At 38.6% G+C, this 23,415-nt stretch overlaps 5 protein-coding genes across 5 annotated transcripts; 1 reads left to right on the top strand and 4 right to left on the bottom strand.

Annotated features, from left to right (window-relative positions):
• Positions 1–490: 490 nt before the first annotated feature.
• On the bottom strand, positions 491–7,664 carry LOC140374301 (serum paraoxonase/arylesterase 2-like). Its single transcript, XM_072461154.1, has 9 exons — positions 7,573–7,664; positions 7,431–7,501; positions 3,722–3,777; positions 2,487–2,652; positions 2,273–2,399; positions 1,816–2,019; positions 1,662–1,743; positions 908–1,036; positions 491–847 (listed from the first exon to the last, which is right to left on the bottom strand). The coding sequence occupies exons 1-9, from the start codon at positions 7,647–7,649 to the stop codon at positions 686–688; spliced, it is 1,074 nt and encodes a 357-aa protein (XP_072317255.1). The 5' UTR covers positions 7,650–7,664; the 3' UTR covers positions 491–685.
• Positions 7,665–8,521: 857 nt separating this feature from the next.
• Positions 8,522–13,097, bottom strand: LOC140373483 (casein kinase II subunit alpha). The gene is made up of 15 exons (XM_072460002.1): positions 12,965–13,097; positions 12,169–12,259; positions 11,873–11,950; positions 11,666–11,794; positions 11,475–11,586; positions 11,300–11,401; positions 11,171–11,221; positions 11,035–11,094; positions 10,865–10,948; positions 10,478–10,588; positions 9,987–10,088; positions 9,822–9,922; positions 9,592–9,740; positions 9,426–9,515; positions 8,522–9,350 (listed from the first exon to the last, which is right to left on the bottom strand). Exons 4-15 carry the CDS (start codon positions 11,764–11,766, stop codon positions 9,235–9,237), a joined length of 1,179 nt encoding a protein of 392 aa, XP_072316103.1. The 5' UTR covers positions 11,767–11,794; positions 11,873–11,950; positions 12,169–12,259; positions 12,965–13,097; the 3' UTR covers positions 8,522–9,234.
• Positions 13,098–13,940: 843 nt separating this feature from the next.
• Positions 13,941–16,131, top strand: LOC140373482 (uncharacterized). Its single transcript, XM_072460001.1, has 5 exons — positions 13,941–14,255; positions 14,633–14,700; positions 14,843–15,820; positions 15,888–15,926; positions 16,003–16,131. Exons 1-5 carry the CDS (start codon positions 14,203–14,205, stop codon positions 16,071–16,073), a joined length of 1,209 nt encoding a protein of 402 aa, XP_072316102.1. The 5' UTR covers positions 13,941–14,202; the 3' UTR covers positions 16,074–16,131.
• A 1,595-nt stretch (positions 16,132–17,726) lies between these two features.
• On the bottom strand, positions 17,727–18,841 carry tyrobp (transmembrane immune signaling adaptor TYROBP). The gene is made up of 5 exons (XM_072461041.1): positions 18,743–18,841; positions 18,641–18,661; positions 18,414–18,551; positions 18,250–18,314; positions 17,727–18,165 (listed from the first exon to the last, which is right to left on the bottom strand). Exons 1-5 carry the CDS (start codon positions 18,777–18,779, stop codon positions 18,109–18,111), a joined length of 318 nt encoding a protein of 105 aa, XP_072317142.1. The 5' UTR covers positions 18,780–18,841; the 3' UTR covers positions 17,727–18,108.
• Positions 18,842–19,924: 1,083 nt separating this feature from the next.
• On the bottom strand, positions 19,925–20,631 carry hcst (hematopoietic cell signal transducer). Its single transcript, XM_072461204.1, has 4 exons — positions 20,566–20,631; positions 20,423–20,443; positions 20,216–20,350; positions 19,925–20,138 (listed from the first exon to the last, which is right to left on the bottom strand). Exons 1-4 carry the CDS (start codon positions 20,609–20,611, stop codon positions 20,095–20,097), a joined length of 246 nt encoding a protein of 81 aa, XP_072317305.1. The 5' UTR covers positions 20,612–20,631; the 3' UTR covers positions 19,925–20,094.
• Positions 20,632–23,415: the final 2,784 nt, after the last annotated feature.

Genomic DNA, 23,415 nt, shown 5'->3' with positions numbered 1-23,415 from the left:
ATTATTTTCAACTGGCATTTCAAATATTTTGTTGTATTGTTACTGTTTGACAATGCTGCTTGCATGTTACTGAAGAGAAGTACACTTGTTGTGTTAAAAAATATTTTCAAAAGTGCCTTAACATACTCTGAAGAAATAAAGCTGCCTTTTTATGTCTTACTATACAGTAATTGTTCCTGACAGTAGGTTGCAGGAGTTTTACACTCTAAAATGCAGTCAATCTCACCTTTAGCATTTCAATTCTGTGCTATGAAGTTACTCATATGGTCATTAGTAAATAATGGAAACTATTATAAATTTAATATTCATTTTATTTCCTCCAGAAAACACGCACCATTTCTTCATATTTATAAGAATGAGAAGATAAAATATGTAAAGTACAAAAACACAAATTTCAAACAATCTCCAAGAAGTGGACAACCACACAAGTTTTGTAGAAGTAAACAGTCACAGTAGAATATTATGTGCAATAATATATAATAGAGCATCCAACAAAACCCAAACCCCCAAGAAACAAGATTGTCCAAACCTATAGTTTTTCATCATTCTGAGAAGCACACTCATGCAACCTTTCTTACAAACCTACATCTGTTGGCTGTTCATTTTATGCAGTGGTTGAACTTTGAGAGATGTTTATCTTTTACCTGAGTAAGCTTGATTTAGCGTTTGATAACTGTATTTTGCACTACATCAGATCACAGATCAATGCTTTGTGAAACACTGTGCCGATGAGCAGCTTGTTTCCATAAGGAGCTGCGACAGACGAGCCCTGGAGGACTTTCCCATCATCAGCGTACACCTGTGTCACCACTGGCTCATCTGAGTGAATATTTTGGATTTGGATAACCTAAAATGCAAATAAGAAATTCAGTGGTCCTTCAGGGGCAGAGGAGAAAAAAAAACTCACCTCTGAACCCGGTGGGCTATTGGTGTCATAAAGAAAGAGCTTCCATGCGTTGGGGTGACATCCTGACCACACGTCTCCTGTTTTGGGGTCCACCTCAAGGTTGTCGCAAAGAGATCCCACAGGCACCCTCTGAAGTTACATTACATTAACAAGAAGTTGTGCATATTATCAATAGCTCATGTTAAAACAAAGCCACGGCAACTGTATGTTCACATGCACACCACATTTACATGATTATGTGATTTCTGGGCCTTTGAAATGATTCAATGACATTCAAACAACAAAATCTGATGTGAGTTATCAGAGCGACCATGATCAGAAATAAATCAGATGATTTTTCTCTTATAATAAGCAGATTTGGAGAGTTTAAGAATAATTAAATATAAAGGAAATCATGCCAACTCTGCAAATCTGGGGTGGTAATATTACTGCAAAGTAAACCTTTATTTATTCTTGTAGCAACTATGTTATGCACGACTATACGGCCAGGAGTCCAAGGTTATAATGCCAGTATTATTGGACTCAGTTATGAGGGTTTCAGGAGCACATGACATAGTCCAAACCTTAACCCCATCGAGACTCAATACAAGATCTTTAGCTGGACACTATATTCAGGCAGTCAGCTGGGCCCTCAACACGGCTGGTTCGTGCCATAATTATCCAGCTGGAGACTGCTTCACATTAATTTGTTTATCCAGGCGGAGCATTTTGGACCACAGAGTGTATAGACTACCGGTATACTTATGGTACTTACTTTTACAAACACCAAGCCATTATCTTCCTTCCTCTTCAAAACATGCACGTTGTGATCAAATATATCAGCTACATATACATGTCTGTAATGAGTCAAACATATTTGCGTTTAGTTACTTTGTGTTTGCCATTCACTACAAATCTTCAGTAATTACTTTTGGTCTGGTGAAACATTGATGCCATTTGCAAAGTAGTATCCGTCCGAGACCACTTTGACTTCTTTGGGACTGTAGTATACAACATTGGTCCAGGGCTGAGTCAGAAGAGGCTCCACAGTGCTCTTCAGAAACTCATTCACAAAATAGTGGTCATTGGTGGCGTAGAAGCTTTCAACTCCAACAGCGACGATATCATTTACACTAGAAAGACAGAAATCATATTTACATCAGATTTATTACAAATATTCCTGACCAAAACACTTAATACACCACTATTACTCTAGTATGTTATTTTAGTTGACATTTTTGGCGCATAGATTTAATTTCTTAAGGTAAAAGTTGAAATTAAAATGACTCAAATTAGCTTAATTGTATTTTACTACGACCAGATTAATTACGGCCATCAAATAAACTAATCTTGTCGTCCAACTGCAGTTGTGGTGTTGTCAGTTACCTGTACAGAAGTTCATGTTTGATCGTTTTCAAGTGTACAAGAGAGTAGTCCTCCTCCTCAAATTTAAACAACTCTATTTGGGTTTTGTGCTCTGGGTGACTGACCACATATAGATACACTGTGCCATCTGCAAAGACACAAAGTTCACAGCAATCAAGCAAATGAGACAAACCGAAAGTGTATATTTTTCTGGATGCACGACACAGTAATTTACCATTTGGATCAGTGTATACACTTATGCCGTGAGGGTTGAATGACTCCAAATCAAAGTTCCTTGGCATGCGCAACTCTACTGGTTTAATTCTCGGTTCATTAAGGTCCAAGATGTACATTTTTCCCACCACGGTTTGTGCGGCTGGCATGCTGGGGTACTTCAGACCCTGGGAAATACAAATTGTACAAGAATAGAATTTTATGGATGATACAGAAAAAAAAACGGGTCTGCTGCCGCTGCTCCGTACGTCCTGCATTCTGTTTCCTGAATCCCAAATAAAAGTATTATGCCTGCTCAGCCTCTGTACCACGGTTAGGAGTCTACTGGGCAGGGGAAGAGAGTAACACAAGGCTTGTGCGCATGCTCCACGACCCATGCTGACGTATGACCCTGGAACAAAACCATACAAGGAAGCCGGTCGCTTACAAGGAAGAACACAGCCGCATTCACTCGCTGCACTTTATCTGCACTTTATCTGCACAATAACTAACACGGACATTACATATCAGATGAAAAAAACTGTACGACTGCTGTTGTTCGAAAATGCGCATGATATTTGTTTATATGCGCATGTTTCCTGACGATTGGTGCATCCAATTGCACTGTAAGATTTACCCATCTTGGGTCCAGGATGAGTCCAATATCAGCCGAAATCTGCGATTTTTCTGGCGTGTTGCCGTGCATGCTCGTCTTTCTTGGCGTCCACAACAGTGGAGCCACGTGACGGCGTGATGTCACTGCCTTTCCTCTATACTTGAACAAGGACAGAGCTTGTCCAAGATGTCAAAACCAAATTTTATAAAAACTATTTTGGCAGTGTCTACCAAAGTAAGTTGCGACATCATCTCGGAGCAGTTTTCAGACACCATACTTTTATTCCTACGCAATATATTTAGCAGTGTAACAGTTATCTTGAGTTGCTTTTCCCACAATGAGAAACGTGACAAAGCTTTGTAGGAGCCATTTTTATAGATTTATAAATTTGCCTCTATGTGGCACTGTGACTTTTGGTTTTGCCCACTTGTGTGGCTAAAGGGGGACGATTCTTTTTGACTAACGTGTGATTATGTGAATGAATTGTTCACATATGTATCCATGTTCTGCAGATGCATAGAATAACCTGATCCATGGTTCCCAGATACACGGCCGCAGTGCCCGGTTGTCAGTGTAACAGGGCGAATAGGTGGTTGGTTGATTAATTGGCTTCTGCCGTAGCTGTGAAACTCTGAACATACCGCGCTAATAAAGGCCAGGCCATTCTCCAGTATCGTGATGTCCTCGGAGCCTTGATCTGAAAGAGTTGAAGTTACACTTTTAGAAGTCACTTTTTAATGAGCGAAGACAATCTGTGTATGATCCATTATTTTGTTTGTTTAGAACCAAAAAATAAATAAAAATATCATATATTAAAAGTTTCAGACATTATCGGTCAGATCCACACATGTTCCGCAGTTACCAGCACAGCACGACCCGCTAAACTCCTTTGTCTTTCAGCTCCTTTGAACACAATATGTAGAAACTTTGCTCGGTTTTGGGGTGAACATTTCAGGAATTGTCACTGCGGTAAAGACACATTGGAATTCCTTTGCAGCAGCGCCGAGATTCAAAAGCTGACAATGGTTATCACTCTTTTGGCCACTGTGTTGCCACCTCGAGGGGACACCGAAGTGGCCAAAACAGTGGCCAAAATAGGAAAAAACAGCCAACGACTTTGGCCACCGTTTATAAAGGACACAATTACAGACACATGATTCATAGAACTCTAGATCAGGGCTATTCAACATGAGGCCCAGGGGCCAAATCAGTCCCTCCAAGCGATTTAAGCAGCCCATGGCCCATCGTCCAGGTTTTAAAAATAATAATAAAATAAAATGTACTAGTTTAATTGTGGGTTTGTACTAGTTTGGACCTGGTTTGGTCTTGGTTTAGCCCTTTAATTCTGCTTTGGACCTGTTTTGATTCAAGATTATTCCTGGCTATTATAAGTTATTGATACTGTGTTGTGGATATTTTGTGCGACCCAAAATGTTGTTACAGTAGTGACGTGTTGTACAACTCCGGCCCAGAGGCCTTTGCCCTCTAGATGAATGAAATAAGTAAAAATCCTGATATTGTAGTTATATTATTGTGTGGTTTATTGGCATTGCAGATTGCTCCATTCATCCTCTGTAATGAAACATAAGTCAGGTGTTTGGGGCTGATAATTAGCTCAGAGTGATTGATGTCTATCACTGGTACATAGAGGCCGTTGTTCAGCACCTGTTGTGTGTGATTGCGATCTTCGAATGCAAAAATAAATGCAAATATAATCAAATGAGCCTTTGGTTATTGCTCATGTTTAGAATGCTGACATTTTCTAGCTTTTGTATGGACTTAAAATAAAACTTGTTACACTGCTCATCTGGCATGGTGCTGAACATGAGAACCAGTGATTATGTGTTTGAGCCTTACTTAAGGCCTACTCACATCAGAACGTTAAAACACAGTGGCCCTCAAAAGGACAACTTTTAGCTGTCTGTATGATTTATTAACCTTTTGTGTCCAAAATCATGTTTTGCCACCTTCTAGACTGGTCAGAAGTGGTCGGCCACTTGGTTAGCCATTTGGATGCTTTAAAGTGGCCCAAATAATAATGTTCCACCTTCTAGAGGTGGTTTTCCATTTTCCAAAGTTGCCAATCAGTGGCCGACAGGTCTACAATATGACTTAACACAATGAAAAGTGCATCATCACAATTCTAGCCAATTTGTAAAGTTCATTCAGTACTGCCAATTTAGCTCACTAAATAAAGCACAATACTGCTGTGTGGGGAACTGGGGATCGTGACCAGATACTTTTCAGATATTTACATTAAAGATCAGTGTTATTTTAAAGGCAAATGTTATCAACTAAATATTGATGACCATTCCCACAGTCACCGCATGCTAAAAAATATCTTTAGTTTGGATACTTAACATTCATTAGTGTGTAGTCAACTGAGCTGAAACTAGCAAGATAACATTAATTGTACAGACCGCTAAAAATTGCTTATTTGAGGACCAATGCATTTTTTGTGTTAAAATACGTTTTGTCCTTATATGAGGTTTGATCACACAACCTCTGATTGAAGACCAGCACGATACCAGGGGAACTACTGCTGCAATGCAGGGCTCAGATTAAGGATTTTCACTTGTATAGCGGTGCTGCTAAACAATTTGTTATTTTTTTTCAAATTTGTATAGCAATTTGATAATTAAGTAGCAAAACACGAAAGTGACTAACAATCAATATTTTCCATTGATGTAACAAGATTATTTATTTCAAATGTATTTGTAAACATTCTGTTAAAAAAAAATCCTAACAAATCCTAAACACTTTTAAAACCATTTTTTCAAAATAATACTGAAAACTTGCAAATAAAATTAGTTGTTGAACATATTAAAGGCGGTATGGACGATTTTTCGGCGATTTGAGAATGCAGGCGGAAGTGCGCATGTGCACTCCCCCGTGTGGACCGATACAACACACACGTGCGTTTGTTTATTAGCGCAACGGAGCGCATCTCTCGTCTCCCGTAGATTTCTGTGGTGGTGGTGGTGGTACGGTTGGCATCCAATTGTTGCATTACCGCCAGACTTTATTCCTCAGACTTTTCGTAGTCCTCAGACTCAACAGGAGGTTCCGCCTGTATTAATTGAACAGAGCGCATCCCTACGCCGAACAATATAGTGCTTACATGTAGTGGAACACATCGCTCTCTAACACTGTTCACTTCACCTACACGCGCTCTGATTGGTCTAGACGGTCACGAGCTGGGCTAGAGCCGCGCGCTAGAGCGTAGCCGCAGCTAACAGCTTAAATGCGTTTTAAAGACAACTGAACAATCTTAAAATTAAAAAAGTCAATGACCCAAAAATAGCTAAGAATTGCCGCTATATCCGACATTTTTGAAAGCTCTAGGTGCTCTTTCAGCCGAACACAAGCAGTTTTTCTTTACATTGCGCTCTAGGGATGTTGTATCTTGGCCGAAATAAAGTAGAACAACATCTCAATTTCCGTCGTGTGTTTTAATCTCAACTTTAACACAGGTACATGCGGAGCATCACTTGCTCTCGAACTGGTAACAACATGCATACTGCAGGCAAGTGCGCCCTCTATTGGGGAGCACTAATAATGACACTCTATTGCACACAATAACACATTCACATTAAGAGGAGCAGAATATAGCATATGCAATTTTCTAGTGCAATATACCACAAGGGAAAAAAGCTTTCTGGGCCGCGGGATTTCTTCGGCTGCAGTACCAATAAGATAAGATAATCCTTTAATATCCACACAAGGGGAGATTTTGTTGTTACAACGCAGTAGAACAGGAGGAAATGACAGATTATAGGAAGTTTCAAAACACACTCTTAATAGAACTCTTATGAACAAAACAAAAACTCTTATTAACAAAACTCCTCTCCTATCTTAATAGGGAATGGAGGGGGGGGAAATAAAATAAAATAGATAATAAAAATACAAAATAAAGATAAAAAAATGATAATAATAAAATAATGATAATAGAAAAAAATAAAATAAAGTAAAAATAGCTAGCACAAGACTAGGTAATACTATTAGCAGGTAAGTAAACCGTATAATTTTTTTTTTTTTAAATAGAACACAATGGAGTGGCCACTGGGCGTGGTGGCGACATGCTGCAGCTAGCCATACCTATCCAGATATTATAATAGATCCATGATAATGCCTTTAATAAACAGTGGCAGTCAGTTAGCCAGTTTTTCCAGTTTTGGCCCTTTGGTGCCCTCTGGATTGCATCTCGCTTTACGCACTCAAATGAACAACTTTTGATTTTAGTTTTAGTGTAATGTTGGAAAGCTTTTTCAGGAAATACGTTGAAATCTGAAAAGAAGGACGAACCATACACTGACCACGGAGGTCCAAGTTGCATTGCAGCTTACTTACTCAGATTTGGAAGCAAAACACAGTTGGGAAGATGGTTCTGCTCAAGTTCCCGAGTGGCTAGCGTCCTTTTCCTGCAGTAATAGATGTGAAAATGTGACTCAAGCAAATTTTAAATACTAAAATACTAGTCTTTTTGCATTACCTCAGATTTACAATTCGTTCTCCGAGAAACACCGCTGTGACTGCAATAAAAAGCGAGATAAAGGCAAGTTTTCCCATTTTTGAAACTACCAACTTGTAAGTTCTGTTCTCAGTTTAATTCTACATAAACTGTGTTGCTGGAACTGGACATGGATGTATTGGAACTGGAGCATGAACTCTGGACCATAATATAATACATCCACGATCCATGCTCTGGACTCACCCTGGAACGCAAACAACTCTGTGCTGCCTTCACAACTGCCGGACTAAAAACACTGACCTTTGTACCTTTAAGTTTAAGGAAAACAAAGTCCAGGAAATGATTATGATTACCCATAATGATTACAAATGATCAAATACAAAAACATTTAGTTAACAGAAATATGTTCAAGGGACAGCGGTTCTCGCGTGGACCCTTATCGGCCTGAAAGTATTTCAAGGACCCCTTATCACAACATTAAAACTACGTATACAACCAAATTTAAGTGAACTCATTTTTTAGTCTTTTTGTTCGTGTGGTACGGAATACCATGAGATTCCGTAGTGTGGTTGTTCCCATACAACTATTTAGAATTGCATAACGTATCATATATGTATGTAGTATTTAAGTGACCCCTCAGCAGATAAGCTCTAGATTTGAATCAGGGCTGTTGCTTCCACATATTGGACTTTATTGTATTCACTCTGCACGCAACTTTTATGCACCAACTGTGTAAAAAAAGTATTGTGCATATGCAAGTTCCTCTGGCCATTACATCTGTAAAACCACAATACTGTCAGAAATGTACATTCATTTACACAGGCTGGTTAAAATCTTTTGAGTGCCCCAAAACACAACTCAGATCTTCCACAAACACCAAGAGTTTGTCTTATAAACAGTCAAATGTTGCTTTTAACTTATTTGGGATGCGCAAACAGAGGGTACGTAATAACATGTCCTTCCTGCAAAACCCTGTTTAAATTGTTTATTTTTGAAGTTGCTTTTGAAGTTGATGAGTCTTTCCAACATAAAACAAAAGTTACAAAATTGTCTATGTAATCAAAATCATGTGTAAGAGACTTCATAAAAAACAAACATGAACACATACATACACATACAGAAGTGAAAGAAACCTAAAATTGGCAAACTATTGACCCTGTGATACTCAGCATTGGGTGCATGCAACCTGACAGTAACTGTAGAATATCTACAAAGTCCAATCAATGAATGACAGCATCGAACAACTTCAAAACACCAACATCTGCTGCATTGTCACATCGTGTGCAACCATTGAACACTGGCAAGGGCACAACACACTCCGGACTCAGTTTGTGAAGTTGTGTTTAGGTTCACAGTGTAATTACAGCAGGATCCCCATCAAACAGTTTCAAGCAAGACTGTATATTTGGAACATACAAAATAAATTTTATTATCCATTCTCTTCATGTCTACATCTTATTAGAATTTCTCGACAATAGCATTGTCAAATACACACCCAAATTAATTCTAAGAATCCTGACAGGCGCAACAATACATTTCTGTCAAGTCCAGGTGTCAAAATAACTGAATGCAAAAAGCAATTTAAATCTTTGTTATTTTCAACATAAAAAGGGGAGCCATGGCCCTAGACCACAGTGGGTCTAGGCAGGCATGGCCATGAGCACACAGACACAGGAAGAGGCTTCAGGGCTGAGCTCCAGTGGCTGCAGGGACCTGTGTGGCCAGAGTGTTGGGGGAAGAGATGACCGGGGATCCAGCAATGTTAGCCATTGGCTGTGCAGAGGACATCGAGGTGATGCCTGCATGAGACAAAGCCGCAGTGCACATTAGGAAGTTTAAGGCTACTACAGATTTAGTTTGTTTTCAGAACTCACCAGCCATCATACTTGAGGAGCTGACTGGTGTGGAACTGGCAGCCATGCCTCCAGGAGTGGCCCCTCTCCCTTGATCTTTGACAATTGGATCTGCAAACCAGAACAGGACTATATGACTTTACCAAATTATTGCAGGTAACCTGTAAAGAATATTGTGTGTACTGACAAAAGTAAGGATGATCCATGGCTTCTCTGGCTGTGAGGCGGGCTTGATGGTCGTAGCGCAGCAGTTTGTCCAGGAAGTCTAGAGCTTCTGTGCTAACCAGATGTTGATTTTCACTGTGCACAAACCTCTCCCACCTTTTACGTGAATGTCTGGGGAAAAAAATATCAAAAATGTTATTCCATGCAGGATTTATATTTTGGCTACATTTAGAGGTTGCATATTATTATTACCTGCCCAAGATGTCATTGAACCGTGGATCCAATTCAATGTTGTACTTGTCAATATAGTCGTACAGATCCTCGGTGCCAAGTACTTTTGCAATTCGCACAAGCTAAATGAAAAATGCCTTATTAGACAAACAAAGTCTTAACATTAAGTAGGCGTTGATTCTGCACCTGATCATAGTTGTCATGGCCATGAAAGAATGGCTCCTTTCTGAAGATCATGCTGGCCAACATGCATCCCAAACTCCACATGTCCAGGCTGTAATCGTACATCTGCAAAACAATATTGGGGAATATGAAATCTGATATTTCATTAGTGCAATCATGATACTAAAATGTCTACCTCAATTCGATACTAAGAAATCTACTCTATTCTCAACACCAGTTTCAATTCCACAATGAATATCTAAAGTTTTAGACATTTTCAACAACTAAATCATTTTACTTGCTTTATTAAACATTGTGGTCTTATACTAGTTCTGATAAAGCTCAAGATCGCTCTGTTCTAAAACTGATAAAGATTACATTTTGTCAATTTTTTTTGTGTCAATACTTAATAACATAATTTCATACTAGTTTTAATATCAATGAAACAATCTGAATTTCTATACTGTTGAAAACCCTACGTTTCAAACAGTAAGATGAACAAGAACAACGCTTACCTGGTAGTCTACCAACAGCTCAGGTCCTTTGAAGTACCTGGACGCCACTCTCACGTTGTATTCTTGGTTTGGATGGTAGAATTCTGCCAATCCCCAGTCAATTAGACGGAGCTGGAAGCAATAAAATATTTTTCTTTGAGAAATCACATTTTCAGATGACGTTCCATTCTATAGACAGGTTGTTTTTAAATGGGATGCATGACAGTTACCATCAATATTGTTCAAATGAGCAATGTTTGAGCAGTTGAAAGCATTACTTCAACAGAATAAATAACTAAAATGAGCATCAATCAGTGCCGAAAACAGCGTCCTGCCCTAAACTGAGAGCATGACATCACCACAGTCTAGAACCTGACAACAAACTACTTGTTTTGTTAAAGACAGTACCTTTCTGTGTTCGTGATCAATCATTACATTGTGTGGCTTAACATCTCTGTGCATAATTCCCATACTGTGGCAGTAATCCAAGGCCTTTACCAAGAAAGAACAAAGAGGATAAATGATTTAGCTCCATCTAAATGGATACAAACGACAAATTTAGAGCACTCATTTCCTACCTTAAGTATTTCATACATGTAGAACCGTATATCGAAGTCAGAAAGGGTTTGATACAATTGCTGCAAGAGATACCGATGAAATTAGTAACAGTAAATTAAATTTAAAAATGTCTAGTCTATAAGGAAATATACTTACCTTAAAGTCTGTGTTGTTCACATGTTCAAAGACAAGGGCAGGGGTTCGGGACTAAAATAGAAAACAAGTTTACTACAACATTTTTAAAGAGTAGAGCTTAGAAATTGTCTTTTAAAAAAGGTAACCTACCACAGGATCCTTGACTATATCTAACAGTGAGATGATATTTGGCCCACCCCTTAGATTTTCAAGGATTTTTATTTCTCTCTTGATTTTCTTTTTCTTGACGGGCTACAATATAAAATAGAATACTAAGTTGGTGAGACATTGGTACAAGCAAACCTCGATCTTTTAAATCACTTACCTTTAGTATTTTAACAACCACTTTTTCATTGTTTGTGATATTTATGGCTTCAAACACTTCACTATATTTGCCTCTACCCAGTTTTCTGACAAGCTGATAGTCATCTTGGTTTCTGCAAAGTTATAGGACAAATGAGTTTGTTTCTCTGCTGACAAAGAAACAAATAAAAACAAAAAAACATTTTTTCTTACCCCCATTCAACGACATGGGACTCATAGTCCCAGTATTCCCGAGGTCTCTGTGTGTTTACATCAGGGTAAACTCGAGAGCGGCTTGGAACAGGTCCAGACATATTCTACGCACAAAGGTCTCTAATTCTCCTAAAATAAAATTGTTGCCATCATTCACAAAATTATGTATACAAATAAAGATATTTGAGATAGTACAATTTAAATCACCTGGAAATTGGCCTCCAGGGTGATGAGATCTGCTGATGCTTTTGTAAAAGTTGTAGGGATGCCTTTGTTGTCAGGAAGCTAAACAGGCAAACATATTCAAATTATACACCAAACATATTCCAGTGGCCCTATTGTATGTTCATATGTAGGTAATTACAATTGAATAATTGAATTTAATAATACAGTATGATGCTAAACAATGTAAATGTGTCTCTTTGTATACTAGAATACACTTTTGAAAACAAGTCTCTGTGATGTAGTTGTGTCTAAATATGGTGGTGTGAAATAAGAGAAACCTGAATAATAGTGGGGGCATCCAACCAGTCTAATCAGGAGGTACAGGGCTCAATGCAGTCATTACTGGGAGCTACACAACAGCAGTGTTTCCTGTTGAATCAAAAGAACAGAATGTAGGTTGATTAAAATCAATGCAGCAACGTGCTAGCCTAACTATCCCAGACACTCTGCCAGCGAATGTAATTACAAAATACGGTTCGATAATTGTAGTTTAGTGAACCAACCAAGTGAAATTTACAACATTCATTACAACAAACCAACATAAAATATTAGCAACTCGGGTTACACGAGTCGGAAGCTAATAATTGCCCCCAGGTAGTTCAACCAATCACTGGTTAGACTGCTATCTAGTTAGCATTAGCCTTTCGTTAGCGCTTTCAGTAGAATATGGGCTGTACAAACTAGCATTAGCATCGGCTAGCAGAGAAAAAAGCCGGGTGGAAAGTCAGGTAGTTGAGGGGTACAATGTAGTACTTTAATAGTAGATAAAACACCCATGACTTGCATAACAAATAGTTAATGCATTTTATATCGACAGTTGTATTCATCAGCCTTTAGTTAGAGAAATTGGTTTGAAATAATTATCTGAAATGTGTGCTAAGCTAGTAGCTACGAGTGTGAATAGCCTGCTACTGGCAAGGCTGACAACGCCTTGAAAAAACATCAAACAACCACTCTGAGCTGGCTGCGAAATGCCAATGCAGCTGGGTAACGCGTCCCTTATTTCCCTACACACATATAAACCAAACAATAGCTCAAGAAAGGCGTCGATTTGAGATTAAATAACACGATTACCTCTCGGCGTTGTTAGGACGTCAAATATGGCGAAGCTTGAGATCAAGAGCTTAGTGCGAAGAGCCTCACCAACAGAGGGCGCTGTGCTTTTCCTCTTCATGGAGCGACTCAAACCTTCTGCAGCCAACAGGTCGAGTGGAAAAGTTCAAAATGGATGTTCAAAGTGCACATAATTTTAGAGCATCCTTAAAGGGGAAATAGGGTCTCACACTAGAAAACAATTTATTTATGCCTTTAGCCCACTCAGGCAAGTGAAAACGACTAAAAAAAGCTTAATTCTATTGTATAATTTATTTACAACTTGCCATAACCATGCCCTTGTGTTACTCTTTAACAGTGGTGTAAATAGTAGTCTTCTGAAAATGTGTAATCAAGTACAGTTACATGGTTAAAGAAGGCTACTGCATGTATAGGACACAAAAAGCAGGCTAAGCAATAAAAACAGGCTCTAATAGCCTCCACAAAGTAGTTGGCTACTTTGCCTATTACTACTTTTTAATGCAATTTCAATAATATTTTAGATCAGTCTATTAGGCCTATATAAAGTGGATTCCTTAAAGTGACACAATAAAATAATTTGTTTTAAACCATGCTTATTTTTCTGAGTTCTCAGAATTCAGAGCTAGGGATGCAGCGCTATTATAAGTGTGTCAGAAGGCTATAGAAAGGAGCAACTATAGAGGTAAGACAACCGACAGTGGATAGGGACAATTGGGACTTGTGCTGTACTCACTAATTTCAATGATTTTATAAATAAAATAGGGCTTATTAGGCATACATGACTAGGCCTAGAATTAGTATCTATACTCAATTACGAGTAGCCTACAGGTTTAAAAATCTAGACTAGTTTGACCTACAATTAGGCTACCTAAAACTCTAGGCCTACTCAATTACAGAGCTGTAAGTATTTGCAGTTAGTTATTTTCTACTCATGCCTTTGACCTACTGAGGAGCAGTGTCCAGGTTTAGGAAGGCTACTGTTTCTTGAAAACCATAGACACCTGTAATTACCAAACAAAGAGACAAAAGTCTATTCAATCTTGTCCAGGTGAGTGTTTCAAAAGTGAACAGAAATAGAGAATAGACCTGTGACTGTAAACCGAGCAGCAGCTGAAGTCAACCTGTCTCAAACACACAACTGTCTTTGACCACAACCAAATCTGATCCATCTTCACAAACTATAATTAACTCTGGCAAGACCTAGTAGAGGTACAAAAGCGTGCTGCAGGAGTAGTTGCATGAAATCACTGCTTTGCTGTCGGACCAAGAGGCCACCTCCAACAATGACTATGTAAGTAATTATATTTTAATTAATAATAGTTTATGCATTATTTTACATAACAGTGCCTTAGGAATGTGATAAAATGTGCAGGTAAAAATCTTGGTTAAGTTTCAAGTCTAGCACAAAAAGTCAGTGAACCTTGAATTAACCTCAAAAGCTCAGAAATACTTCATGCCCCTGTCTGAAAGATTACACCAGATATTTCTGTACATTTTATTTTAATCTACTCTTTTTAGTGTAATTTTGAATAGTTTTAGTTGTAGACAATATACTCAAAATGTTGCATAACTAAAGAACATTAAATGCAGTATTATCAATATTTTTGATATATCACCTAACCTTTATAATATTTTTGGCCAACGTATAGTTGTATTTGTCAATTTCAGCTTGATCTGTTGTCTGTTGTTTGTGGCATTGGCGTGGCACAGTTTGGTTGGAACAGTTCCAGTGAAAGGTAACATGCCTATTTTTGTAATATGTAAGCTGTTCAACTAAACCTAGACCAACATTATTTTATTAGGTTTAATCAGACTTCATGTCCAGAGCATAAATCAACATGCTGTATGCAAATTACTTTTTAAAATATATTTTTCTAGATCCTTCAAGCCATGAGATCACAGTTTTTCAAGCTGGTTTGTTTAATCAAGCAATAGTCAGCACTACCAACACAACTCCAGACACTGGCTCATCCACAGAAGTCCAGGTTTACAGTGCAGAGCAAAGTGTGCATGGGATTCCACAAGATCATACACATGAAAGCCAGGAATTAGCAGTACGCAGGACAGTGTGGAATACTCAAGGAGTCAGTGAGGAGCAAGTTGGAAGCAAGACCTTCCTGGATGCAAAACAAACTAGTGAAGAACAAACAAAAGACAGGGTTCCTCCAAAGATTCAGGCTGAAAGTTTTGAGCAAGCAGACATTGTAGACACCAACAAACAGGGAAGTGAAGAACAAAGACCACAGAAAGTCTCACCAAATACTCAACAGGAAAGTGAGGAGGAGACGGAAGATGACATCGCACCAAATATACAACCGTCAAGCATTGAACACGCAGATCCTGGGCTTGACCAAGCGACAAGTGGAGAGCAAAAGGACGTTTTGTCAAAAATCCCACAGGCGAGTGAGGAGACAACAGCCGACAAAATCTCACCAAATTCCCAAAAAACAAGCACTGAACAAGTAGACACAGCAATTAACCAGGCAGTCAGTGGAGAGCAGAGGGAGACTGGGGTTTCACAAATTGTGAGTGAAGAACTGCAAAACGACAAAACTAGACTGGACGCTCAACAGGCAAGTGAGGAGCAGACACCAAGCAAAACCTCACCAAATACTGAACAAGTCAGCACGGAGCAAGCAGAAACACAGAATAAACAAGAAAACAATCTTAATAGTGAAGAAGAAATTGGTACCAGGAAACAGAAAATGGCTATTGCAAGTAGTGTAGAGTTGGATACAGAAGAGCCCAGCCAAAGCATGTCTGTGGAGGACGACAGTGCAGAGGAAACCAGCCCAGAAGCAGACCAAACCAGCTCAGAGACAAGCAATGATACAGATGATGACCTAGAGGATGATGGTGAAGGCAAAAACAAAATAATGTCATCATTTTGCGACACCATTTTAACAGGTTCTTTTTTTGTCAGATACATCAGAAGCTATTAGTTCAGAAACAAATCAAGAGGGTAAGACTGGTGTTCAAGATTGTGTTAACGTAATTTTAATTCCCATATAATCTATTTTCAATGTTATTTTTTGCAGAAAACCTACTATCTGTGTCAGTGACCACTAAGCCAGTATCCACTAATACACATGTGTCTATAACACCATAAAATACAGTAGCCTGCATTGTAAGTATTAATCATTTTAATAAGACTATAGTTTACTCAGCAGGGGCTTCTTATTTTTTTGAATGAGCCCAAAGAAGAACCTCAGGGCGTCATGTTAGGCCCAATTGTTGATCTGTCGAATGACAAGCACCATTATTATGCAGATGATACGGTACTTCACTGTTGCTCAACGGGCCATTGAGACTTTACAGCCTTTTAAAGATAATCTTCAGGCTTGGGTTCTTGTATCATAATAAAGCCCGTTTAACCCTTGAAGCTTGTAAATGTCAGGTATCGGCCACTTTTATGCCACTATTAGTTTATAGCAATGCTCTCTGTTTAAATGCAACTGCAAAATGTCCCACTCACCACTGTGAACTCTGTGCTAACACTGGGTGGCCTTTTTGGGGTGCACGAGGGTCACACATTGGATGTTTTTAGTGTATAAACGATATGTCGGTGTTGATTTTCATTCGAAAGTTATTCTCAATCTACAGTTGAGAGGGATCTCAACTGTAGATTGAGAATAACTTTCGAATGAAAATAATCTCAACTGTAGATTGAGAATAACTTTCGAATGAAAATCAAAACATCTTGAGTTCTAAAACATTGTCCAGATGACTACACTTGAATCCTGTCTAACAATACAAAGTAATATGTAAATGTGCACCTTCCTACGTGTGTGGTCTCACGCAGAGGCCGGAGGGTCATTATGCACTCATGTGATATGTAACACCTCATGTTAGGACTGACTGGAGAAAAAGAGTGTTTTCCTGCTCATGCAGCATGGAACTCCCTTCAAGTGGACTTCAGCCTGGGAGAGCTGGTCTTGCTTTGGGGTTTTTAGAGAAACAAAGAAAGAGAATCCTATGAAATGTGTCTGGTTTTAAATTTAAACTCTGTTTTTATTTTGTTCTTATTGTTCTTAGATGTCACCCTTGAAAAAGAGGTCTCGATCTCAATGAGTTCTTACCTGGTTAAAAAATAAAGGTAAAATAAAAATAAAAGCAGTTTTCTGACAATATACTTTTACTTGAGAAATATTTTTGAAGTGACCATATTCTTACTTGAATAATTATTTTTGGTTACTCTTTCTACTACAATTCTAAAGTGACAAAATGTTGACAATATTAAATGATTTGAATATTTGTACTGCCAACACCTTATCCAATGTCTGATGCTTGTTTTACATAAACTCAGAAATCATATAATTTAGAACATATTTTACGTCCATCTGTATTCAAATATTAGTTTCACCGAATACCTTTTACATTTTTTTCTGTTAACTTTTTAGTAAATATTTGGGTTGCTACTTTATGCTTCTACTTGAGAAATATTATTTTAAAGTAGCATTACTCTTACTATGGTAATTTTTTTAGCTATTCTATCCACCTCAAAGTTTACTAAGATTTAATTTATAAATGATAATAACACTGTTTCTCTTTTTCATAAGATCGTTCTATCATGAAACATCCGTTGACTCATCGGAAGCTGAATCCACATCCTCGCGCTTGGGACTTTTTCATCCTTTTTAGACTTAACCGTTCCTTTGTGGCTTTTTTTAAACACCATGTATTGTAATTTACATACAGAGAAATTGCATTAAAACAATCCAAACTAACCTCTAAAAACGTCAGGATACTTTAAATGTGCTATTACAATATTTAATAACATCTGCTGAATATGTGATTTACATAGATATTGAAAGCGTCTGTAATCTAATGTTTACCATAGTGTAAATTCATAATAAATAAGCAAAAAAACATGACCATAATGTATTTCTAGCATAGCTTATTCACCACACACCTTGAGCATGTTGCGATTAAATATAAACTGATCCAACATTATGACAAATACCTGTAAAGTACACAGCTTGGAACACAGAAAGAAGGTACGTACTGCTTATGACCACTCTCGATTGACACTGAGGCCCACCCAATTGTCAAGACACAATAATCTCCAAAAAAGATTCCTTATCTCTTCCACATAATGCTATACCTGTTCTTTTGTGCAATATATAGTGTTTGTCTCCACAGTTCTACTTCCTAAAGTGGTCAAGCTCGCTGTACACATCCGACTGGGCTCCTTGTAACTCCTGTAAAATAAAGGCAAGAATGTATGAATCTGTCATGTTCATAGTCCAAGTGATGTAGACATGTTTTGTTTTTTGTTTTTTTACCTGATAAGGCGATTCAGTGACTTCTGCGGACATTTCTTTTGACTCAGAAGATGTTACCATTCTTGCTGTGGATTTTAAAGCGATACTACACAATAAAACTCATTTCCATCCAACAATTTTCACTAGTGGCACCACTAACTGACAAAGAAACACAGCATACGTACCATCATGAAACTCCCGTTGTCTGTTGTGTGATCTCACCAAAACAATGACCGACACAGTTATGAGGATGGTGAGCAAAATATCACACAGGACAATGCCTATGACCACAGCCATATTGATGTGGTAACAGGCGGCACATTCTGCAACACACATTATGCATGCACCTTAGAGAATATGCTGGAAAATATTGACATTATTATGAAAAGTTTGTGAAAAGAAGAATGTCTACCTTGTTGTTCGTCTGTGCTCCCTGTATGGACAAAAATGAGGCTGACTTTTACAAACCAGCTTGTTAAAATATGACTTTAATACGAGTAAATACACGACTTACCGAATATGGAGCCAATGCACAGGGTGTCAGGCAACATCCTAGTGCAGCGTATGCAGTAGGAGAAGAGTATTTCCAAATGTTCTTCTTGTCTCTTGGTCTTGATGGCAGACAAGCCGAAACTGGCGAGCTGTCCACCAGCAGCAAAGGCGTGAAATCATGTGATCATTTTAGCAGAAAGGGGAGTTCGGTAAAAAGGAAGTGTTCTTTTTTATGTGTCATATTCATGTGAGAGGTCCTAGTTCCTCACATCGCTCACGAGCCTTTAAATGGGAAAACTGAGAACTGTTTTGACATGTTTTTCAGAATAAAACATTTTGTCTGTTCTTAAAACCTGCACTTTGAATCGCAGCTATGGCCCGTGTCTCAGAATAGAGCATTTCCTTGGGCCCTGTGGTTTACTGCTGACAAATGACCCCAAGCCCCCCTTTAATCAGTGAAATGAAAGTGAAGTGGTAAAAGAGGTTGTGATCACCAGAAAGTACACAGAACTATAGCACACACTTAACTCCACTGGTTGTCCCATTAAATAAAAGATAAAAGTGACCTCTGCACACAGATGCATCCTATATTATTTAAAAAAAAATGTCCTGCCTCTGGATAAGTTATCCAAAATATTATTTAGTAGCCTATTTTGTCTTAAAAACTGAAAAGAAGCTAGCATGTGGTGTTTTGTTATGAATAGTTGTGAGTCAGGGTTGTTAATTCTAAATCATTTCTTCTTCCATCCCCTTTGCACAGGCGTTTGTCTGTTTTTGGTGCAAACATTCAAAGCAATAGCAGTAACATAAAGCATTTTATAACATCAAATCAAACCGTCTTTGAAAGGTGGTTATAGTTAGAGAAACTTGAGTACTGAGTAAAAGATAATATAAAAAATATTGAAATCTGATTTATGATTTTCAAGTGAATGTAATTTGACAGAGAAAACTGTTCTGCTCCTCAAGGAATAGACACAATTCAACAAACTACGAAACAAAATAATAGCTGAAGCTAAAATGTAAGAAGCACAACTGTTCTAACCGATTCATGTTGTTCACATGACGCTTTTTCTCTCAGTGGAAAGAGTAACCAAAACCTTTTTGGGGTCAGAAAAGAACTCTACTATTTCTCTAACAAAGTTACTGGAGTAAATGTAAGTACGTTTGTTGACGTTTGAAGCACAACTTAAGATTTGTGAAAACATTTTATTATAAGTTTTTCATCACACATGAAGCAGAATATTTTGTCATTAAGCGATACAATCCATAATATAACCTCACAAAAATACATTTAAAAGTATGAGGAGAATATTATAACAGCAAGTGCAATTACAGAGTGAACTATTTTTTATTTTCACAGCATTTGTGGTGACTTTAGGTCTTGCATTTTGCCCGGACATTCATGTACACTTTCTCAGCTATGGAAAAAAATTGAAAGAAAGATTACTTAACATATATACATTTGCACTCATTTTAGACAACTAAAAGGCTTTACCCTTCCCAGTCCTTTGCTGCTTATTTCGGGCACAACGGTAAGTCACAGTGACAAGTAAAAGAGTCAGTATAATGTCCGCACAGATGACGCCAGCAACTGTTCCAGGCTCAATCCTATAACACGACACAGGGCTCTCTGCCACACACAAACACTGAGAGAGGGGAGAGGCACTATGGTTTAGACAATATTCACTTCTTACACACATACCTGAGAGGGCCACAGCCACGTCTGCAAGAAAAGAAACAGAACATATCAGTTTATGCAGCGACACATTAGTTAGTTTCCATCCTGTTGACATTTAGTGTGGTTTCGTTTCCTGTGCACGACCACCTTAAAAGATGAAGACTTACTGCAAATTGAAAACAGAAGAATGTAGAAATGGTTGGTAGCCATCATAAAAAAAAAACAATCCAATGAATTACCTAAAAGACAGATCAAATTATTACAACGTGTGTCTGTAATAACAAACATTATTAAATATATCTATATTTTTAAAGAGAAGGGAGGACATAGAGTAAATTGACAGAGAGATGACCTCACAACACTGCGGCCAGCTGTACATGGAGCCTGGCATGTGTGCTGCCGCCTTAACCACTCCACCACCGGGCAGAATCATTCTTACGTCACAAGTAAATTCTCAAGGTTTATTGTAAAAACTATTGTTGCCCGAAATAATTAGTAATGAAACGTGAAAGTGAAAAATGAATTTGATTAATATAATGTGTTTTGCTAAAAATATATTACAATGAAAGTGAGTATTTCACAAATAAGTCATTGGTCTACAACTGAATATGGAATAGAAATAAATTGTTCATACCGCTTTGAGTCCTTCTGATCTTTTGAAACAATGAGACAGTTTCAGAAAAGCTTTCGCTTTTGAATAAAAGCTGATGCACCGCCTACTGCTTAAGGTGGTGCTATTGGAAACCACCTAAGTCGGTGTGTAAGTGCAGAGAGACTACTTTGCTCTATTCTTTTCTGTTGATGCAGAGCCACTTGTATCATCAAAAGTCTTTGCTTTTGCAGAAGTACCAGCAGAGGGAGCTGATGTCATTCCGTGGCTGAATGACAGAAATGTTGGGGCCAAAGCTCCGCCAAGTTTCTGCTCCAGTCATCACCAATCACACATCAGGCTTACTCTGGAGTGGAATTCAAACATTCATTTATAAGACTTCACACTGCACCTGACACACTTTTGCTCACATAATATATTAGTTTTCATTCTGAAGTGTCTTTGTTACCGCACAGGTAAAATAAGTTCATCGTATGGTTTTCACACTGCGTTATGACGTACACTGTGGTGGAACACAGGGCATGTTCTCACAATTGTGCTGTTTAATGGAAAGCACCAATGAAAAGTAATAATACAAAAATAATGACATAATAAAAAAAATGAAACATGTAAATGTAAATAATTCTAAATACAGGACATTAAGTCTTGTTTCAGTTTGGTGCAGCAGGTTCTGAATGGATCCACCCAAAATGACTTGAGTGTCCATGAAATGCAGCACCAACAGAAGCATGTATTTGTGAGAGGAACACAGGACAGCCGTATGTTCATTAAGGTCCTATGGCACAAAATAGGACCCAATGGATTCCAGTTATGATAACATTCTACTCTAATATTAAATATACAATGAAAGAAAATAGAGATATGACATAGGCCTATAGACCTCAATGTTGGGGGGTGATTCTAATACTAAAAGCCTATGCAAATGTATGGGGGCTAATGTATGGGGGCTAATGTATGGGGGCTAATGTATAATGTATGGGGGCTAATGTATGGGGGCTGCCAATTTACACTGTATTGACTCTTTGGTTCAGAAAAGTGGCATACATCCTTTTTTGTCTATGACATTTTACTCTGGGACAGACATAGACATATTTTATTTATGCCTCTTTTTACTAAGGCCTATAAAACCCACAGAGACACTTTGTGCAAAGACTTTAATATACATACAAGTCTTTAGTGTTTTTCGATGATGCTAAAGAAGAAAGAGACGAAAGAAGGAAAGCCAAGCCATTCCGGCCTGAAAAAGTAAAAAAAATATACAGTGCAGACCAAAAGTTGGGACACACACCGCAGAGTGAAGGCAAAAGGGCCAACAAGTAATAAGCATCTCTGGGACCTCCTTCAAGACTGATGGAAGACCTCCTTCAAGACTGTTGGAGGACCTCCTTCAAGACGGATGGAGGACCTCCTTCAAGACGGATGGAAGACCTCCTTCAAGACTGTTGGAGGACCTCCTTCAAGACGGATGGAGGACCTCCTTCAAGACGGATGGAAGACCTCTTTCAAGACTGTTGGAGGACCTCCTTCAAGACGGATGGAGGACCTCCTTCAAGACGGATGGAAGACCTCCTTCAAGACTGATGGAGGACCTCCTTCAAGACGGGTGGAAGACCTCCTTCAAGACAGATGGAAGACCTCCTTCAAGACTGATGGAGGACCTCCTTCAAGACTGATGGAGGACCTCCTTCAAGACTGATAGAGGACCTCCGTCAAGACAGATGGAGGACCTCCTTCAAGACAGATGGAAGACCTCCTTCAAGACTGATGGAGGACCTCCTTCAAGACAGATGGAAGACCTCCTTCAAGACTGATGGAGGACCTCCTTCAAGACGGATGGAAGACCTCCTTCAAGACAGATGGAGGACTTCCTTCAAGACGGATGGAAGACTTCCTTCAAGACGGATGGAGGACCTCCTTCAAGACGGATGGAAGACCTCCTTCAAGACGGATGGAAGACCTCCTTCAAGACGGATGGAGGACCTCCTTCAAGACGGATGGAAGACCTCCTTCAAGACAGATGGAAGACCTCCTTCAAGACAGATGGAAGACCTCCTTCAAGACAGATGAAAGACCTCCTTCAAGACAGATGGAGGACCTCCTTCAAGACTGATGGAGGACCTCCTTCAAGACTGATGGAGGACCTCCTTCAAGACGGATGGAGGACCTCCTTCAAGACTGTTGGAAGACCATTTCAGGTGACTACCTCTTTCGCTCATTAAGAGAATGCCAAGAGTGTGCGAAGCAGTAATCAAAGCTAAAGGTGACTACTTTGAAGAACCTAGAATATAAGACGTTTTTTCAGTTGTTTCACACTTTTTTTTAAAGTATCTAAATCCACATGTGTTAATTCATAGTTTTGATGCCTTCAGTGTGAATCTACAATTGTCATAGTCATGAAAATAAAGAA

Source organism: Eucyclogobius newberryi, unplaced genomic scaffold (genome assembly GCF_026437365.1).
Source record: "Eucyclogobius newberryi isolate DKJ021-1_F unplaced genomic scaffold, fEucNew1.0.hap1 SCAF_3, whole genome shotgun sequence".
NCBI lineage: Eukaryota > Metazoa > Chordata > Actinopteri > Gobiiformes > Gobiidae > Eucyclogobius > Eucyclogobius newberryi.
Note: the sequence above shows the minus strand (reverse complement) of the source record. Positions and strands in the feature narration are given on the sequence as shown.

What these genes read in the sequence shown, in the direction of transcription:
- LOC140374301 (XM_072461154.1), bottom strand. Translation starts at nt 7,649, where the DNA reads ATGGGAAAACTTGCCTTTATCTCGCTTTTTATTGCAGTCACAGCGGTG. An exon ending in GCCTGGCCTTTATTAGCGCG is followed by an intron (nt 2,653 to 3,721) that starts GTATGTTCAGAG and finishes TGTATTTCCCAG; the next exon opens with GGTCTGAAGTACCCCAGCAT. An exon ending in TGTATACACTGATCCAAATG is followed by an intron (nt 2,400 to 2,486) that starts GTAAATTACTGT and finishes GTGTCTTTGCAG; the next exon opens with ATGGCACAGTGTATCTATAT.
- LOC140373483 (XM_072460002.1), bottom strand. Translation starts at nt 11,766, where the DNA reads ATGTCTGGACCTGTTCCAAGCCGCTCTCGAGTTTACCCTGATGTAAAC. An exon ending in TCCCATGTCGTTGAATGGGG is followed by an intron (nt 11,587 to 11,665) that starts GTAAGAAAAAAT and finishes ATAACTTTGCAG; the next exon opens with AAACCAAGATGACTATCAGC. An exon ending in ACATGTATGAAATACTTAAG is followed by an intron (nt 10,949 to 11,034) that starts GTAGGAAATGAG and finishes TTCTTGGTAAAG; the next exon opens with GCCTTGGATTACTGCCACAG.
- LOC140373482 (XM_072460001.1), top strand. Translation starts at nt 14,203, where the DNA reads ATGAAATCACTGCTTTGCTGTCGGACCAAGAGGCCACCTCCAACAATG. An exon ending in TGATGACCTAGAGGATGATG is followed by an intron (nt 15,821 to 15,887) that starts GTGAAGGCAAAA and finishes TTTTTTTGTCAG; the next exon opens with ATACATCAGAAGCTATTAGT. An exon ending in TTCAGAAACAAATCAAGAGG is followed by an intron (nt 15,927 to 16,002) that starts GTAAGACTGGTG and finishes TATTTTTTGCAG; the next exon opens with AAAACCTACTATCTGTGTCA.
- tyrobp (XM_072461041.1), bottom strand. Translation starts at nt 18,779, where the DNA reads ATGTTGCCTGACACCCTGTGCATTGGCTCCATATTCG. An exon ending in GTGCATTGGCTCCATATTCG is followed by an intron (nt 18,662 to 18,742) that starts GTAAGTCGTGTA and finishes TTGTCCATACAG; the next exon opens with GGAGCACAGACGAACAACAA. An exon ending in GAGCACAGACGAACAACAAG is followed by an intron (nt 18,552 to 18,640) that starts GTAGACATTCTT and finishes TGTGTGTTGCAG; the next exon opens with AATGTGCCGCCTGTTACCAC.
- hcst (XM_072461204.1), bottom strand. Translation starts at nt 20,611, where the DNA reads ATGATGGCTACCAACCATTTCTACATTCTTCTGTTTTCAATTTGCA. An exon ending in TCTTCTGTTTTCAATTTGCA is followed by an intron (nt 20,444 to 20,565) that starts GTAAGTCTTCAT and finishes CTTTTCTTGCAG; the next exon opens with ACGTGGCTGTGGCCCTCTCA. An exon ending in GCAGCAAAGGACTGGGAAGG is followed by an intron (nt 20,139 to 20,215) that starts GTAAAGCCTTTT and finishes TTTTTTCCATAG; the next exon opens with CTGAGAAAGTGTACATGAAT.